Source organism: Bactrocera dorsalis, chromosome 5 (genome assembly GCF_023373825.1).
Source record: "Bactrocera dorsalis isolate Fly_Bdor chromosome 5, ASM2337382v1, whole genome shotgun sequence".
NCBI lineage: Eukaryota > Metazoa > Arthropoda > Insecta > Diptera > Tephritidae > Bactrocera > Bactrocera dorsalis.
The window spans coordinates 27,370,859-27,390,149 of NC_064307.1; the positions used below are offsets into that span (position 1 = coordinate 27,370,859).

The window sequence follows — 19,291 nt, forward strand, 5'->3', positions numbered from 1 at the left end:
ACATATGTATATATGTATATACATGAATACATACACATATACACACTGATATAGCAAGTCCACAAGCCAGCTATACAAATAAACGTCAACTTGGTTGCGAGTCAAAGTCAAAGTTACCTTGAAGATTGTGGCAGCTGATTGTATATGTTGTTGTTGTAGTAGTAGTTAGCTATTTGGTGGCACGATTGAGTTGGGTAGCGAGGCTACTTTGCTTGTTTGCCCGCTTGTTGACTTCCAACTAACTGCCCCCGACTAGCTGGTGGGCTATGGGCTGAGGGCTGGCTGGCTGGCTGGCAGCCCTGTAACACTTGGCTGCAATGAATGGGACTGACGTGGAGTGTAGCTTGCAACGTTGGGCCGCAGTTAATATTTGCTACAGCAATGACGTTATGGGTATGTAGGTGTGGATCTGCTGAGAAGGTGCATAAAGCAATTGTATTGGTTGGGAAGGTGTTGCAGCGACAGGCGCAACAGTGCAAGGAGTCAGTAACAAATGCAATAAGAAATAACGGCACTTCAGTGAGTGTCTTCATGTCAATTGACACGAGGGTCGATTGTGGTTTAATTAGATCTCGGAATGGTTGCAAAAATCATTTTTTATTGGGAGCTAAGACTTGAGGACCTCAAGGCTCAATCTTCCGTGAAAATGGAATGCAATGTGAGAATCTTGCCATGAAATATTTAAGACAGTACAGACTTCTACAGAAGCGCGGACTACAAGATCTCGATAGGAGAGTGGCTTTCTATAAGTTATTTATCGTGATGAAGATCCACAAATTTGTTCAACACAGTTCTGTCAGTCAAGACGGGAGATTTATGGTTCTTTCGTCGGATACTGCGGTTGATGGAACGATGAGTTGTACGAGATAGATTACACCATTGACATAGACAGCGGCTACACTGGCTCCGTCATTTGGACCGAATGGTTGAAAACACTCTAGCTCTGAGAGTATTCGACGCAGTACCCGCCGGAGGAAACACAAGAAGTGGAAGACCTCGTTCTGTTGGAAAGACCTGGTGGAGTAGGACCTGTCTATACTTGGAACATCAAATTGGCGCCAAACAGTGAAAATTAGGAACCTTCAACAAAAAAATGTTTACAGAGCTTGAGCTATTTGACTATTTGAGCTATTTTGACCATATAACGGTAGAAACTCAACTAGTGGCTCTATAAACTCAACTTTTGATACTCTACAAGCAATTTCATAGTCAAGCTAAGTACAAAGAACTTTCTTGGTCTAAAGATGCAATAAATTTCGACAAAAGCGGTAACGAACAGTCTCTATACTTTTGTATGTGCACATTGCCGATAATAACATAAGTGCAGTGCTAGAGCCGACTCGAGATTGCTTAGTAGCTTGTTTATACGGCAAAGCTTCATACATATACATACATATATAATTTTCAGATATGCACACGTATTACTGGGGAACAATGAAGATACTATGCAAACACTCACCCAACCGCAAATAAAATGTGTAAATACTTGAGTCGACTAAGGAGAGACTCGAGCCCGGCATTCATTGCTACAATTTCACTTATCTGTACACCTGTGTACCCAGCCAGCACATCAGCTAACCGCTTGCCTCCCTTTGAGCTCGACTCATCGTTAAATGTTCGGCGCGCTGCTTCTTGAGTTTTATGCTTATTTGTCTGGTTAACAGTTTTGTTTGGTTTATGAACCCGCATAAATGAGCACCGCAATCGTGTCTCAACACCACACCACCCCTCACCACACACACACACACTGTACGGGGTTCATCTCGCTGGCGGTGCATTTCATTTGACTACAATGACACAAAGGCAATGTACAACAACGGAGCTCAAAGTTCTAAGTGCTTTTGCTAGACGAATTGCACAAAGGCGAAGTAAAGCGATTTAGCTGAGGCTCATGTGTGTCGGTGTGGGTGTGTGTGTGTGAGTGCTTAGAAAATGTCATTCACCGCTGGAGTCTGAGTTAATGTATAGTATGTACGTGAGGGTGTGTGAGTTTACCGCAAGAGATCGCATAAAAAGTGTTTGCTCTGGTGATAACTAACATTCTATGGAATGAACACAAATTATCACAAAAATAAAAAAAGTGTTTTGTTGATAAGAAAGCTTTTGAAATGTACAAATACATATGTTTTAAAACTCATAATACAAACCAATTTCTGCGAAATTGCTAACAAATATTTTTTGAAATGTCCGCTAAGAATTTTAGAATAAATATTTTTGTCAGAGTTGCCACCATATTTTGATAGCATAAAATAATATAATATAGAAAGAAGCGAAGCTAATAATAATGAAAACATTTTTTAAAGGGTTACCACTTACTTTGAATTTTAAATAATATTGTTGTCAGTGTTGCCACCCATCTCGAATTTTACAGAAATATTGTGGTCATTGTAGCCACCAAAAACTCTTATAATAAGAACTAATTTTTGCGATACTCACATAACATATTTTTATGTGAAGGGTTACCACCCAATTCGAATTTTAAGGAAATATTGTTGTCAGTGTTGCCACAAAATATTGATGAATCAAAATTTCATGCAGTTTAAGTAATTTATTTCAATTGAAGAAACTAACTATACTGCAAATATCAATACTTTTTCAAAACATAAAATATTAAAAAAAAATCTTTCATTAAGCGCACAAAAGCATTACAAGTAAAGCCGCCAGCTGTTTCAAGTTTTTTAGGATTTTTTTTTATATGGTTATCACCATTATATGTATAATAAAGATTAATTTAAAATTAAAAGTAAAATTAAAAATTTATGATGACATTTGTATAAAAATATTTCTAGAAAACGTTGTCTTCTTGCATCTTATTTCTTCGATCAGTCTTAAAGGTCGGATCAGAACTTTTTCACTTTTCATAATTCTTCACAATAAACCCACTTCATTTAACTTAATCACATTTTATTGTTAAAATACGGCTGAGCTCTCTGTTCTTGATATTACTCTCTGCAAGTATGCTTCCGCTATGAATACAATACCATATTTTAGGTATGAAAGGTATTGCTCAGATTTAGCTTGCTAGATCAAGTATTGGAAATTACATCCAGTTACGTACCCTATTTTTAACTTTATGGGTTGTTTCAATGTTTATTAAGACGAATACTGAGGTAAGAAATCGGGAGGTTCTTTATATTTTCTTTTTAATTTTTCTTAACTTACCGCATAAGGGTGCATCATAAGGAGCCTGATTGAGATTTAACACTAAAAACTCGATTTTATATAACTCAACTCACCTAGAACGAAAGAAAGATAAGAAAAAATATTATATTTCAAGTAAAAATTGTATAACGCTTAAGCACTAAAAATTCATGAGAGATTTAATAAAGCTATAAGAAGCCGAAAATGAAATTCGAAATAAATATGAAAGAGTTAAGAACTTCCCAAATGAGAAAGCTGTTATACATTTTAATGTTCATGAAGTCTGCGAACTCTTTTCAACTTTAAGAGCAAGAGTGAAACAGAGAGAGCGAGGAAAGAGAGAGAGAGAAGCTCGAAAGAGAGGGAAGTGGAAAGATATAGAGAAGGAGTTAGGAATAGACGTAGAGTGGGAAGGAGTGAAGGAGAGAGAGAGAGAGCAAAGGAGGCAGAGAGAAATGGGAGAGAGATACAGGGAGTTAGAGGAAGATATAGAAGGAGTGAGAGGAATAGGGAGGAAGTGAGAGAGGGATAGAGAGAATGATGGAAGAAATGAGAGAGAAAGATAGAGATAGAGAAAGGGATAGGGAGAGAGGGAAAGAAAGACAGAGAGAGAAGAAAAGAGAAAGAGAGATGGAGGAAGAGAGAGAGAGAGATACGTTTCTGATTAACTCTACAACACAAAAACTGTAATAAACTTTATGCATTATAACCCAATAACTCATTAGTTCTGCGAACTGTAAGAAGACTGCATAAAAATGCGATGAATATACACAGTGTCTTCATACGTAAAAAAAAACCTAATTTTGCCACGAATTTTTTAACATCCAGAAAGAAACGCTGGATACCCTATAAAAAAAACATTTTTAAATGACCAGTGTGACGAGCTGAGTCAATTTAGCCATCTTCACATATATACGCGCCCTAGTTTCTCAGTATCTGAGAAATCAACTTGCGATTCGGCGCAAAAGTTTTCATAAGAAAAGCCACTATAGCATATAACTATCATACAACTCGCTACAATTTCTGAACATATTGTTCAGATCAGCCTACTATAGAATATAGCTGCCATACAAACTGACCGATCGAAATTAAGTTCTTGAATGGAAAAGATTTTCATTTTCCAAGCTATATTCACGAAATCAGAGTTAGTTTTCTATGTAAAGAGCCGCTACAATCTCCGAACAAATTGTTCAGATCCCCAAAGAATATACATAAAGAATATAGATCCTATATGGTATACTGACTCGTAAACCCTTTTTATGGTATAAAAAGTTAACGATCTTTCTTGTTTTTATTATTGTAAGTTTTTCTTTTCAATAGTTTTTAACATTTTTAAACAACATTTATTTATTTCTAACAAATTTTCCTTTCACTTAAAGGCTACTGACCCAACCCTACCCTGAATACGAGAACAATTAGCAAACATTCAGGTATTCTATCCGGTTATATCCGGTTAGCAAACGAATGCATTTGTATCTAAACAGGCATGAATTTACCTGCAAAGATGCCTTCAGACTATCGAAGCGGGAAGCACTTAACACAATACTTAATACTTAAGTGAATGGAAAAACAAAACGTTGAGCACTAATAAATTGGACAAAGCAACGCGTAAAACTACAATTGAATAAATACTAAACGCATTTCGATGCTTAGCAAGTCCACAGAACTTCTTGCACTTATGCTTGTACTTGTATGTATGTATGTATGTGTGTGTAGAACTTAAGCAAATGCATTTGAAATTAATTGCACATTCAGAGAGGCGGAGAGGAAATACACAATGCGTGCCGGGCAGTTGTAAATTAATTAATAGCGCGTTGCAAAATTACGAGCAGCGCTGAAAGCGAACAAAGAGCAAAACCAAAAACAAAAACAAGCACAAAAGAAAAACGACGAGAAAAACGCGCACACGCACAAATTGTATATTTGCTTGCCACACGCGCTTGCAACGCACACGCCGGGCAATAATTTGCGCGCCGGTCGCTGGCTTGGCTGCCTCAAAGGTATTAGGAGCAGCAGTGCAGCAGCAGCCGCCGTAATTTTGCCGCATAAATTACCATTGAAGTATGGACTTAATCAATTTATGCATTTAAAAGCTACTATAGCATACAAATATATTTATATAAATATGTACACATAAAAGAATTTGTGAAAGTGTGCGTGTATGTGTAGCAGAGCAATTGTGGTCCGGTCTAGTCGAGAGGCAACACCTAGTCGCTACAGTAAACTTTCTGTGACTTTGTTCTTCTTTGCTGTTATTGTTGTTGCTGCATACCAATAGCATAGCATTGTCATTTTTGCTTTTTATACACTTGCAACATGTTGCTACAGAGTATAGTAGTTTTGTTCACTTAACGGTTGATTGTAACACCTAAAACTAAGCGAGATAGACATATGTATGAGTAAGTAAGTGATGAGAATGCAGAGACGAGTTGAAATCCGGGTGACTGTCATCCGTCCGTCCGTGCAAGCTGTAACTTGAGTAAAAATTAAGATATCTCTACGAAGCCTGGTATGCGCGTTCCTTAGTAAAACAAAAAAGTACGAGTCGTACGAAAAAGTACCAAAACAGGGTTTGTCCGGAGAGTAATAGGACTGAGTCGTTAAAAAAAAAATTGATTGAACTAATCGTTACAATTCTTTTAAAACTTTCAAAATAAGCTCGTTCTGCGTCGATGCAGCGCTGCCAGCGCGATTTCCAAGCATTGAAGGCGTCACGGAAGGCATTCTCCGGAATAACTTTGAGAGCCGAGGTGCTTGAATCTCCTCTGTTGTCTCAAAATGCTTGCCTTTTATCGGCCTTTTTAGACAGGGAAATCAAAAAATACCGACAGGGCTAGATGTGGGCTGTAGGGCAGCTGCGTAAACGACCCGATTGACTTGTCTTGTCGGACCCGATTGACCCTGCGTTTAAGTCTCTTGAGGACCTCCAATCCTAAGATAAATTGGGATGAGCTTAATGCAAGCGAACATTGTTTCTTTGAATGGGAACAGTTAACCGTGAAGTGTGTTTAACGTGGGATCCTGCTGTCGACAGCTTAACTCCACGGTGCTCAGAAGCACAACGGATCAATACAATGCGTTGATCAGCGCCCTGAAAACTGGGTAAACATTTTCAGTACCAATTGGCAGTGTGGCATGGATACACTAACCACCTTGGTAGGGTTCGAGGCCCATCTAAAACCTCTACCGTACTATGTGCACGGCACCAGGTTGCAATGCAACTCCACATTCGAACTGACAAAGTCAGTTCTTCCCGCGATTTGGGTTTTAACCACAACCACCACGAATCTCCACAAAGGGCCAAACCTAATGATCAGATTGGAGTTACCTCCAAGGGCTACTTCTCCCCGTGGTACCAGGTTAAAGGATTTGGTATGGCCTTGTAACCGAAACTACAACCAGTTGAGTTTCCACACAACTCTGGACTGGTGGCCAGGATCTTAGTCGCCTCTTACGACAGGCATGCCTTACCGCGGGTATATTCGGTTGAGGGGGTCCCCCCTACCCGCAGGGGGAAGGGAACAGTTAACATTCAATCCATATGGTTTGTATGATGATCAACCATTCAAAAACTACTGAATTGAAGTAAAAGCGTGGACCAAATCAGCATGCTCGCTGCCAAGAAAGAAAGAAGTAATCGACGATAGAATCCAGACAAATCATACCTTATATCTCGTTCGATGACAAACAATAATAACTTCAAAAAATTTTTAAGCCGATACGAACTCTGAAGCTCAGAGCTTAACCTGGTTACGCCACGGAAACAGACTTAAATTGGGTTTTCCTCTTTTTTCACCCCATCTACAGAGTTCGGTGCGATAAATGAAGTAAACTGCGAAAAATTTCACCACACTGCCTCTAAATATAGCGGTGTAACACATTTTACTGTCAAGTGGCAACTATCGTCACTGAACCTAACCTAAAGCTCGACAACTGATTTGTTGAATATTATACATATGTGCCTCTGGTGGTCTGGAGGCCGCAATAATTAATTAATAGAAAATGCGACGTCAATTTGCTTATCAAAATTCAAAATTTCTGTAAGCTTTAAGATTTGTACTTTTTTGTTGTAGAATATATAATCATTTTTTCGTTTGCTGTGGGCCATTTTCGACTTTTCGACGGCGCAGTAGCCAAGTCAATGTCTGCTATTAGTTATGACTTATTAGCTACTCATCTTCGCTAATTGATTTTCGCTCGACCCACCGGCGGCAAAATAAAGTCGTTGCGCCACTAACTCAAGTTACTAAACTTATGTAATACATATGTTTGTATGTATTGTTGCAATTTATGATAAATTATATATCGAATTGGCCAACGCTGTGACCGGCAGCGCCATTTAACATATTCTTCAATGTTTAATATAGATTTTTCTCATTTTGACGAAATCGCAGCGTCTTAGGAATTATACTGCCTGGAGGTCGCACGCCGGCTGCTACGCGACAAGGTCATTCAATATTCTGCTCTTCCTTCTGTAGTGCGCTTTGAAGTCGACACAACCGATAATTATAAATATTTTTTGAGGAATTTGCGTCAGCCGTCCCAAGCAAAGAAGATAATTGGATTTATATATATGTATATACTTTATTGTTTAGTTACAATTATAGGCGTTAATTGGAATTTGCTTAGTGATTGATTTGTGTTGTTTTTTTTGTTTGCCCTACATCTGATTTTATGTAACGGCTGAGAAAAATGCCCTCCATTAGGAGTTGGTGCTCTCGTCGTACAATGCTCTCATGCTAAAATTCATATTTTTATACTCTGAATAGGTTAACAGGAGGATGGAGCCACATGTCGAAGTTCACGCATGTGAGGAAAGTTCTCTGAGCGCCATTCACTTGGGAGTGGCCAATAACTATTCTTTTACATATAGCTCAATCAGCTCACAACTTCCGGTCTTAGACCAAGTATCCTCTGGGTAGCCAAAAAAACCGTTTGAAGGCGAGCTAAAGTGAGAAGGTGAGGAGAGATTATCCTCAGGGGTGTGCGCTGGGTTTGGCCACTTAAAAAACACCCTAAATGAAAGTGACACAACAACCTCGTATGAGAGGCCCTCCTTTTGATGACGACCACGGCGAACGCATTAAGGATTATGATTTAAGGGCATAAATACATTTGGAATGTCCGGTCCCTTAATTGGGAAGGTATTGCTGCCCAGCTGGTTGATGTCCTCATAAGAGTAAAGGCTGACGTCTCCGCCGTCCATGAAAAGCGATGGACGGGACAAGGACTGAGACGAATAGGTTCTTGTGTCATTTTCACAGTATAAAGAAGCGCAAATTCGATGTGATTACCTTAGTGGGAGACAGACTCCGTTGCCGAGTCCTGACATGCACCCCTGTGGATGAACATCTGGCTACAATCCGCATCAAAGTGAAGTTCTTCAACATATCGCTGATTTGCGGCCAAGTCCCAACGGAATAGAAGGTCAATGTGATCAAAGATTCCTTCTATGAGCACTTGGAGCGCAACTATGAAAGCTGAACCGCCAAAATATCAAAATCGTGCTTGGCGATATTAACGCTAGGGTGAACAAAGAAGGTATCTTTGGCACTACGGTCGGTAAATTCAGCCTCCATGATGAAACATCCCAAATGGGTTGAAGCTGATCGACTCCGCCGGGTTCCGAAATATAGTTATCTGGCTACTTGGCTGTCGCCGAATCGAAAAGCCACCAACCAGATCGATCATGTTGTAAAAGACGGAAGACACATCTCCAGTGTTTTAGACGTGCGTACGCTCCGAGACCCTAGCAATGATTCGAACCACTATCTTTTAGCAGCGAAGATACGCACCCGCCTCTGTGCAGCAAAAAATGCACGTCAACAAACACAACGAAGGTTGCACGTTGAAAAACACAATCCCTGAATCCCGAATTTAGGCATAAATCGACCACAGCAGCAATTGGTCCAACCGAAAACGATGAATTTGGTTGTGATTGCCAGCAACTTTCAATATTATAGTATTGATGCTGGTGTACGCTTATTATGCGATGCTATGTTGTGCTATGTTATGCTATGCTGATTTTGTCAGCGATTGTCTGCCACAGACAAATGCACATACCAAAAAAAAAAATGCTGCAAATATGCGCTATGCCAGCGACAATTGCGGGTGAAGGCATTGCCGAAAATTGTGCTTGCTTAATTGTGGCAGTAAATAACGGTACACAAACACACACGAATGTATAGGCACACATTTGCAGTTGTTGCATAGATCACGTGCCACTTTTCAGCAATGCCACTTGCCAATTCCATGCACATTCAAGTCACTTGAACTGGAAAAAATGGCATTACAATTGAACGCTTGAATGTAGAATAAAATTTAAAAGTTTAATAGTATTACAAAAAAAAAATGGAAAATAAAAAATTCAAAAATATAAAATGAATACAAAATGCGACAAGAAACTCCAAAAACTTTCAAACAATTTTTTTTTCTCTTTTTTTAGCAAATTTTTTCGAAAAGCAACTCGTGCTTGTCGGTTGTCAGCGCAATTGTTCTACTTTGCGCTAACTTGGCTGCACAGATATGTAAAGTTGCCTCAAGTTTATTTATTTATTTCTATTTCCTATATTTTGTGCACATGTTTTGTTTTTGTTTTCTAATACCAAAATTTTTGCACGCTCATTGCTTCATTCCACAACATTCGCTGCATTCATAGCAACTCTGTGTATTTGTTGCAACTGCAGCTGTCAGCGCCACTGTGTGCTGTTGGCAATGCAACGCTGTCAGCGTCACAAACAGCGCATTTAACTTTGCGCAAAGTAACACCTCTCCTCTCCTCGCTCTCCGTCGCAGGGAACTTAAGGCTGAGCAGCAAAAATATTCTAAACAGCATTGAGCAGCTTATTGTTGTCTGCAGCAGTTTGAGCCAACAACTTAAATCCCAAATGCATTATGCAACATTATTAAAATGTGTTAAAAAGCCGAATATGCTGGTTACAGTTATTTTTGGCTGTTTAAGAATGCTTAATGTTTAAGAATGATTTAAAGCATCTTTAAAGCTGCCATAGTAATGACGCAAAAATGGGTTGGAAAATTGGCAGCAAATACCCATCGCTGTTTATCGGCTTAAGTGTGCATTAATGCTCGCAAGTAAAAACAATGGTTATAGATGATAAAGGCACTCTATAGACATGCAAGCTTGATACTATAAGATGCCTCAATTTAGATAACCTTCATATCAAATTTGTTTGGGTAAACTTAACCAGTGGTTAACTAACCGTCAGTTATATCTCGTGTAATGTGTACACTTTGCACTACGTAAACATATCACCCACAAAAAAATTTTAAAGAATATGTATAAATAAAATATATATTAACTACCGATTAACTAACCAACAGTTACACCAAGCATTTCCTTGAAACAGCAACACAAAACACATTGTATCAACATTACACTTTAAAATAAGCTTATTGATGAAAAAGTTTTAGTGAAGTTAACCCGTGGTTAACTAACCGCCAGTTATATATCGCTTTATGTGTACACCTAACACTATATAAACAGCTCACTCCGAAATAAACAAGTTTTCAAATACATTTGTATAAAAGGATATATATATTAACCAGCGGTTAACTAACCGACACATCATGCATTTCCTTGACACAGCAAAACAAAAGATAACATGTCGACGTTACACTTTAAAATAAACTTGGTTTTGATAAAGTTTGAGTGAAGTTAACCAATGGTTAACTAACTTACGGTTAATTTGCGCAAATGTCGGAACTAAAATACACACATAATTGATACCATTCACTCCAAATTTAATATATTTTTAAGAAGGATTAGTTATGGTAAAATAACCATAGGTAGTCGCCTTAAAAATCGCTTGCTCGAAACCAGTTTTAGACCCATACTCTCTTTGGCAAAGTTGTTCAGAATGATCCGCCGAATATTTCAACATACGAGATATTTTGTATTTGTGAAGGGTATATTTTCCTGTTTCATTTTATTTTTTTTGTTGCTGTTTCTAAGGTCATTCCATTTTCCACGATTTTACATATGCACATGTCAAACGATGGCAGCAACAACAATTCAGCACTTTTCAGATATTTTATTGTGCGATTCAGTTATTCAATTTTTAACAATAAACAAAACTATGTTTTTTTGGCATCCGCTAGTTTTTATTTTATTTCTTTCTCATTCTTGTTGCTCTCTTATATGACTTTTGGCTGCAGCAGTGCTTGAGAAAAGACTTTTTCTTTCTGTTCTGTTTGCTTCTGGTGTAGTAATGTTGCCACTCCGTCCGCTACCATGTGTATGTATGTATGTGTGTATGTGTAGATATGTAAATATTTTTAAGCGCCACATTCACGCGCCCAAAGTGGGTCAGCGGCAATGTAAAATGACACAAGTGACGACACAATTGCAAATGCACTTTTTTGCGTAAACACACACACAAATACATATGCTAATACAATATATTCACACACATGCACTCATATGTATGTAGAGGCCTTTGGGAAAGGGGTCACTACAAGTATATGTGGGTTTATGTGCTTAGTAAGTTTATAATTTGTTTAGTAATTGTATGAAAGCAGTCATTCAACCTCAACGATAAGCAAACTTGATTAGATAACGAAGCCGTTGGGTGCAAGTAAAAAAAAAAATAAATAAAATAATCGATAAATAATTTTATGGAGTGCTGGGAAATGACACGAAATGTGTAAATAAATGTATACTAAATATATAGCAGCCGTAGCTGAGAGTGCAGACGAAGACCATAGTCGACTGTTGATCAGCTGGTAGTCGCGAAATTGTTCTGAGAAATTTATTAGTTCACCAAATAATTTGAAATAATTTGTGTATGTGGTTAGGCCACTCTAGAATTTAAAAGAATCGATCATTTTTTACTTGTCTTAAGTTACAACTTAGGGTGCTCAATATATTCAGATTGGCACAGTAAAAGAAATCTTGTCCTATTAAATAGTTACAAATGTATATGTACTTTTAAACTATCGACTAAACGATTTTTATAGTAGATATAAGTCGATATATTATGTATATGCTGACAATTTTGTTCTACAGATTAATCGATTATTAATTTTTCTTATCAAAAACGCCATTGTAGGTTGAAATGAAATTTAATTAGAAACGGAAAGTCTTCTCAGACGCTGTGACAAGCTTTTGAATATGAAACTTACGATTGCGAAATAGCAATACAAGATAATTTGATATTCCTGGAAACGTTTAAGAGTTGAGAGCAACCCAAGATTATGGGCAGATAAGCAATATAAGAGAGCTGAACGCCGATTAATCTCGCATTCTGCATTTCATTTTTATAGCTTTTAAGTTCGCTCGCGAACAGTTCTTCCCGCAACCTTCCGGTTGGCCGGAACCCGCTATCAAATCTCAGCTCGGGAAAAATATTTGCTTTTGTAGATTGTGAGACAGTTTCTATAGTGAAAGCGATAAGTGCGGACGAAAACAATGAGTTTGAGTTAAAGCACAGGAGTGATAACCGTTCTGTTTAGAAATCGAAATGAGTGCGCTGTTATTTTTCCGAAAATAGTGAAAGTAATAAAGACACAATAATTTCAGTGAATTTTCAAATAAGTAAAAAACATAGATTTATGCAAATGAGAGAAAATGTCTGTCAAAAATTATTTGCAAATTAAAGTATGAGCATAAAGTTCTAATTCTACGGCAGAAGTCATAGAGAAAAGAAGAAGCAAATCTTTCTGAAAAAGACTTAAATATTTTTATTATTTTTTGGTGGTGTCTTTGAGGGCAAACAAGTACAAATATTGTAAGATTGTGAGTGTTTTCGAAATTTGAGAGTATTACAGTTTTTAAAAGAAAAACAATTAACCGGGTTGCTACAGCATTTTCCTTATTATTATGGCCCATATACGTATGTGCTCCGTATATTTCGCGCTTTTCATATTTGTTTGGAGCCATGCTGCCATATCGGTGGAGCGAAATAGCAACGTAATATATGAAAAATGGTCTAAATGTTGCAAATATTTACAATTTTTACTCGCCAGGCATACACATTACTTTTTGGCGGCGAGGCAAACATAGCAAACTTACATGAGGAGGCCAAAATTTTGCGAGAAAAATTAAGCGAACATCGGCAGAGGTGATTACCAAGCATTTATACAAACAATAATATAAATGCACTGAATTGTCTTTCAAAACTTGTAACAAAAGTTACGCAAACTAAGTTAAAGTCTTCTAACTCAGTGTACTCCTACGAGCAAAAAATAGTACGACTTTGTTCATAATTTTAAAATTCTCACTTTCTTCCTCAAAATCTATGTCGTCCCTCTCAAAGTAATCACTAACTTAGGGTCTCTTAACTCTGTATATATTATTTTAAAACCGCTTTCTCAATAATTTTTAGTTTAAGCAACCTACGGAATAACTACGCAAGCCTGCAGAAACGTTTGGAAAATCTGGAGAACACACAAAAGAAGCAAAGTAATGATAATATATTGCAGAAGCTTCAAAAATACATCGTGTTGAAGCTCAACGCACAGAGCAAAGAGCTGGTGCAAAAGCAAAGTGATTACAAAAAAATCATTCAAGACCTGTTCGAAACACAAATGAAGACATATAAGAAAGAACTGAAGAAGTTCGAAACCAAATTGTTGCAGGAAATGCAAAGTGAACTCGGTAAACAAAAGCATTGCACACAGGATAGCGTTAAAAATAGAAAACAGATCGACAAGAAAACGCACAAAACACTAATCAATTTATTGACAAATCTAAAAAATAAACCCGAAGAGATCCTAAAGTTACCGCCAGAAGCTATCGCATTATTGAACGACGTTACAAATATAATTGAGACATATACCGAGGAAGATAAATTGCCTTCGTATGCGACATATGTGCCGAATACTTACGACAAAACGATCGTAGTGAATGCGCAGCCAAAAGTTGGTGTTGAAACCGCAAACAGCTGCCACGAAGCAATTAAGTCGAAGCAAGCCACAGAATCCGAGGATGCAACAACAGCTGGCGGCATTTACGCTTTGAATATGACGAAATATAATTTGAACAACATGTATGGTTATTGTTTACCTGATCCGAGCGGAGACGAGACTTGGCTGCTCATACAGCGACGTATAAATGACAAATTATCATTCAATCGCAATTGGCAGGAATACAAAAATGGTTTCGGTGATTTAACTGGTAGTTTTTTTATTGGACTTGAGCGATTACATAAACTACTGTTGGGTTCGAATTCCCAATTATGGATACAATTGGGCACAGCAACCAATGATAGCCCTTCTAGAATGTATACGAACTTTTTGATAGCCAATGAAACAGAACAATATCGATTAGTATCATTGGATATCGAAAACCTTAGGGACGACCTGGTCAACGCAAAAGATTGGAGTTTTCAAACATTTGACGTCGGCAATGAGTGTGCGAAGACAATGCAAAGTGGCTGGTGGTATAATGAGACAAAAGAACAGTATGTTTGCAGTAGTGGGTGAGTAGTTTGTAGATATTTTGTTAACTTATACAGGGTGTGTCAGCAGGATTTAATTGAATTTACCATTTTTGTAGGAACTTGCATACAAAACTTGCAAATGTGCGCTGGAACAGCTGGGATGACGTGGTTTATGTACATATGGCGATACGGCATGTCGATCCTGCACTAGAAGTCCATATTTCGTTGGAATGATAGAGATGCAGAGGGGTACTTCGTAAGCGAGAAAGTGCACCAAAACAAATTGTTGACGCTTTAAACGGATTAAATGCAAGAATAAAACTTCAGCAGCGGCATTTTAAAGACTATATCTTGAATTATATTTCTTCATATTTTGAAATGGTTTCCAGTTTCGGCTTCACTGTGCGTTGTATATAGAATTTCACCAACTTGTGATAACCTTTGAAATACACCGGCGAAAGATAGGCAGGCAAATCGTCAGCAGCATGTGTCATGAACCCTCACTGTCAGCTCTCTCACTCTTGCTCTCGCCAACTTGTTCACGTTTACGTTAATTGTTCCATTTTTTCGAAAAATGTGAAATGCATAGACAGTTGGCTTGGTAAAAGCACTGGGTGCGGTTTGCTTTCAACATTGTAGTCATTGCGAAAAGTAACGGTATGCTCTCTATACGTTTTAAGAGAAAAGCTCTGAAGGTAATCGTTGAAAGTTTATTTATAAATATTTTGTTTTTGTTTTGTGAAAATAATAATAAAGTGCCAAGAAATGAAACACAAAAAGACAACCGTGTTAAGCGCATTGTTTCAAAAGCAGAAGAAACAAAACCAAGCGCACCAATTCGAGAGCGAAACCGAAATTAATGACAGTTATATATGCGATTTCGGAGAAAAGTTCAAGATACTCAGAATTATTGAAACATTAACGCCGCTCATTCGTGATAATTCGTGCGGTATGTTCTTATGTCAAGGAACGGCCAAATCTACTTTCATATATTATACAGAAGTGGACATTTGGCTTATTTAATATAAACCATCGAAATCATTTGATAATTCGTTCCACGCAAGTGTCATCAAGGCACTGGAGAAAAGGAATGTGGCGGCTTCGGTAGATGGATTGAGGCTGTGCTGCGTACTAGGATAGCCGAAACCACTGTGGGGGAGAGTAAGATTCGTCTTGGTACTATGAAGGACTGCCCATAGGGTGGAGTCCTATCCCCCCTACTATGGAGCCTTGTAGTAGATGAGATCCTTGAGATCACAAACAATGGGTTTCGGTGCCAGGGGTATGCTGATGACATTGTCACAATGGCGCGAGGTAAAATTGAAAACACTCTCTGCGACATAGTTCAAAGGGGCTGAAGTCTAGCAAAGGGATGGTGCAATACGGTAGGGTTAAATATCAAACCAACCGTCGTCCCTTTAACAAAGCGAAGATCTCTACCGGGCTTCAGGCCCATAACACTTGGTGGCAGAGAGTTGGTAGTGTCTAAAAAGGTCAGAACCTCGACCTAGACATCACATTAGACTCAACCTTACGGTGGAATAGGCACGTGGAATTAACACTGTCCAGAAACTCAAAGGTACTCCTGATATGCAAACGCCTAGCCGGCAGATCTTGGGGCTGCGAGGCAGGTACTATCAGGTGGCGGTATACCATGCTCGTAAGACCTATTGTCATTTATGGAGCGGTTGTTTGGGCATCGCAGGCAACTCAGTCTTCGGCACCCCAGCAAGTATCGAAGCTCCAAGCCTGTGCTTGCATTTCAGGGTCAATGACGAAGAGGGTAAACTTTACAAAGAAGTTTAGAGTTACTCTCGGCAGTGAGGTGGAATGAACTGATTCCACGTTCGACCTATTACTGAGGGGTAACACTATCCAGCAGTATGCGGGGTCGCATACCAAACTATTCATATTAATGGGACGTTTTCCGAGCATTTTTCAAGCAGAAGTCTTTGCTATAAGTCAGTCTGCAGAAATCAATCTCAATCACAACCAGCGTTTCGCTATACTCAGCGATGCGGCACTAAAAGCGATCTCAGCCTATGAGGTCAAATCGCTTTTAGTGGAGGAGTGTATAGGATAGCTTATCAGTTTGCCGTGTATACCTGATCTGGGTGCCGATGAATAAAGGGGTAGCCGGCAATGTGCTGCCCTGCTCTGCGTCAGCGTCCAGGATTATGGGGCAAAAACCATACATTGCAGTTGGGCCCCACATCATAAAGGAGTTGAGTGGGGAGAGAACGGCACTGGCAGGAGGTAGCGGGAATGCGAGACGCAAAGCTATTACTGAGAGGGTAAAACTTTGCAAGTTTTAGAGATATGATCAACCCCTCTTAAAACAAGTTCCGTTCTCCCGTCTCTGGTTTCGCTTGGCCCCCTTTATACAGAGCACTGCAGGCGCAGAAAGCACTTGTTCAACATGGACATAGTCTCTTGTACAAACTGACCGTTTTTCGACATGGTAGAAGCAGGTTCAAGGACCTAAGTTCCATCTAATTGGACAGAGATCCCGACACTAGTGAAAAATTTGAATATTTCTAAATTTGTCAAGATTCTCTCCAAAATTTTGGAAATAACATAAGAGAGCTTTATATAAAATTGCGATATATTATATAAATTTGTATTCTTTTTTCGAAAATAGAATTTACTTGCCTACAGCGCGTGCCATATTATTATGTCCAAAAGCTCAACTTCCTACCTACTGTTACAAATCTTAATAATGTGCTGTCTATATGGAGGATACACAGCGGCCGATGACGATAATGCAAGTAGAGACACAGATCGGTTGCTAAATTATATATGTATTTTCATGTAATCATTTTCAAATCCTATGCCACAGGCCTTCACACTAGTTTTTGGCAGCGAGTCAACACTGCAAAGCGTGGAGAAAGAAGTCAGCGACGCAAAAGGAACACTGACAGATGTCGTAAACAGGTATACAGTCAAATTAGTTGTAAAATCTCTAAATAGATAATTAAAAAAAAACATTGCACACACATCTAATGAGTGTGCTTTAGTTCCAGCCAACTACTCGCGGATTATGACGCCTTGATCGAAGACTTTGAAAAGCTAGAAACTGCGCTGGGCAAGCAAAATGACATTGTATCGAAGAAACTGGAAACATTTATTGAGGATAATATCGCAATACAGAGCACGGAGCTGCTGCAAGAGCTGACAGCTGATGAAAAATGGCTGCAAGAGATGATGAGTGCGCAGCAAAGATCATTTATCGCAGAGTTGAAAACGAGCGAAGAGAAACTGCTTGCTGAAATCAAACAAAATACAACACCCAATGAAGTGTTAACTCATTAATGGCGCCATTTTTTGGTAGCTGAGCTGCAAATGAACACTGCGAAACGGTTAAAATTTCCTTTTAGTTGTTTAGTCAAGTAATAAAATAAGAACGTAAACTATATTATTTAGAAATAAATAAGCTTTCGAGGATTCTTTAGTACGAGAAATTCATATTTTTTCCAAAAATCTAAAAGAATTATCTGTCAAAATATTGTATCAGCACTGGTCATCTTGACCTGAAGTGGAGTTGGAGTGTCCAGGCCTGTTGCACTGAGACCCAAAGATCATTATTGTTAGTCCGTTTGATCTCGTATATCCCTTTCTTAAAATCAGCGGTCAAAAGAGGGAAAAATATTCCAAAATCAGCGAAACAAAAAAAAAAAAACTTGCGAAAATTTGTAAATAATTAAAAATAGAAAGAATATGACACGTGCGAGACATAACGGCGCTGAAATTTTTAATATCACAAGCAAAGATTAAGATAGAGTCTTGTAATTGGTGTGCGAATCTAAGTGTACAGCAAGCAACGGAGCGGATCACAAGTGATGTCAAAGGCCAAAGCACTGCCGGTCAAATTAGTGTATGTGTGTGAGTGTGTCTTCATTATTGCTGTAAATTTTGCGAGTGACTAAATATTTTTTATTGTCATAAGAAATAGAGAATTTTGCAAGCAAATAGGTAAGTACACATACATACATACATACATACGCACATGTAAACAAAACAAAGCACGCAATGGCGGAGCGGGTGCACTGAGCCGGAAGAGTTGCGTGTAGGTGAATCACTTGTTAATAGCCGACAGGTTAAGACGCTCAGCCAAGCAAGAAAGCCATTTGAAAAGGTTGTGTTGAAAAGTGCGTGTGAGTATGTGTGCAATAGCAGCTGAATGACTTTGTTGCTGCATTCAAAAATAGAATTGAAATAACAAAAATATGCGTAAAATAATTTTCTCTTCAAAGAAGAAGAAGAAGAAAAGAATTAATAAGCCAGCTAAAGAATTGGTTTTAAGACGCCGCAGTTTTTGTCTTTTGTCCAGCAATTAAAATTTTATTAAACTCACAATGGTAGGGACAGGAAGAATTGAGGCGCTCACTGTTTTTCAGGCGAAAAAGAATTAATAGCTTGTGACTTCAAACCGCTAGAGTGTAGTCAGACAATATTTAAAGTTCGTGCTGAGCATAAAAATGTTTTTGGGCTTTATCAAATTGTTGCATAACTCGATTTCAAACAACAAACAATATAGATTGATCTACGAATATCGGTAATATGTGAGAAAAAACTAATAAATCAAAGAAAATATTCGATAACAAATATCTATATTAAAAAAGCCGATATCGATAATTAAAAAGCCGATTCTAAAACTAGCGACATTGAGTTCGAAAATACAAATGGGTTTAGCAAATACCAATAATGCCTTGAAGTATATATGTAGTATGTGTGTATATCGATAAAAAGCA

The 19,291-nt window shown here is 38.2% G+C and overlaps 3 protein-coding genes across 5 annotated transcripts in view; 2 read left to right on the plus strand and 1 right to left on the minus strand.

The window, feature by feature from the left end:
• Nucleotides 1-19,291, minus strand: part of LOC105223273 (serine/threonine-protein kinase NLK2) — a 267,485-nt gene that overhangs the window by 192,719 nt on the left and 55,475 nt on the right. The gene's annotated exons all lie outside the window — the stretch shown is intronic.
• Nucleotides 12,521-14,885, plus strand: LOC105223272 (angiopoietin-related protein 3). The gene is made up of 4 exons (XM_011200947.4): nucleotides 12,521-13,069; nucleotides 13,126-13,220; nucleotides 13,485-14,579; nucleotides 14,657-14,885. The coding sequence occupies exons 1-4, from the start codon at nucleotides 12,980-12,982 to the stop codon at nucleotides 14,772-14,774; spliced, it is 1,398 nt and encodes a 465-aa protein (XP_011199249.2). The 5' UTR covers nucleotides 12,521-12,979; the 3' UTR covers nucleotides 14,775-14,885.
• LOC125778922 (uncharacterized) lies at nucleotides 15,026-19,101 on the plus strand. The gene is made up of 4 exons (XM_049458668.1): nucleotides 15,026-15,235; nucleotides 17,182-17,304; nucleotides 17,380-17,474; nucleotides 17,558-19,101. The coding sequence occupies exons 1-4, from the start codon at nucleotides 15,200-15,202 to the stop codon at nucleotides 17,850-17,852; spliced, it is 549 nt and encodes a 182-aa protein (XP_049314625.1). The 5' UTR covers nucleotides 15,026-15,199; the 3' UTR covers nucleotides 17,853-19,101.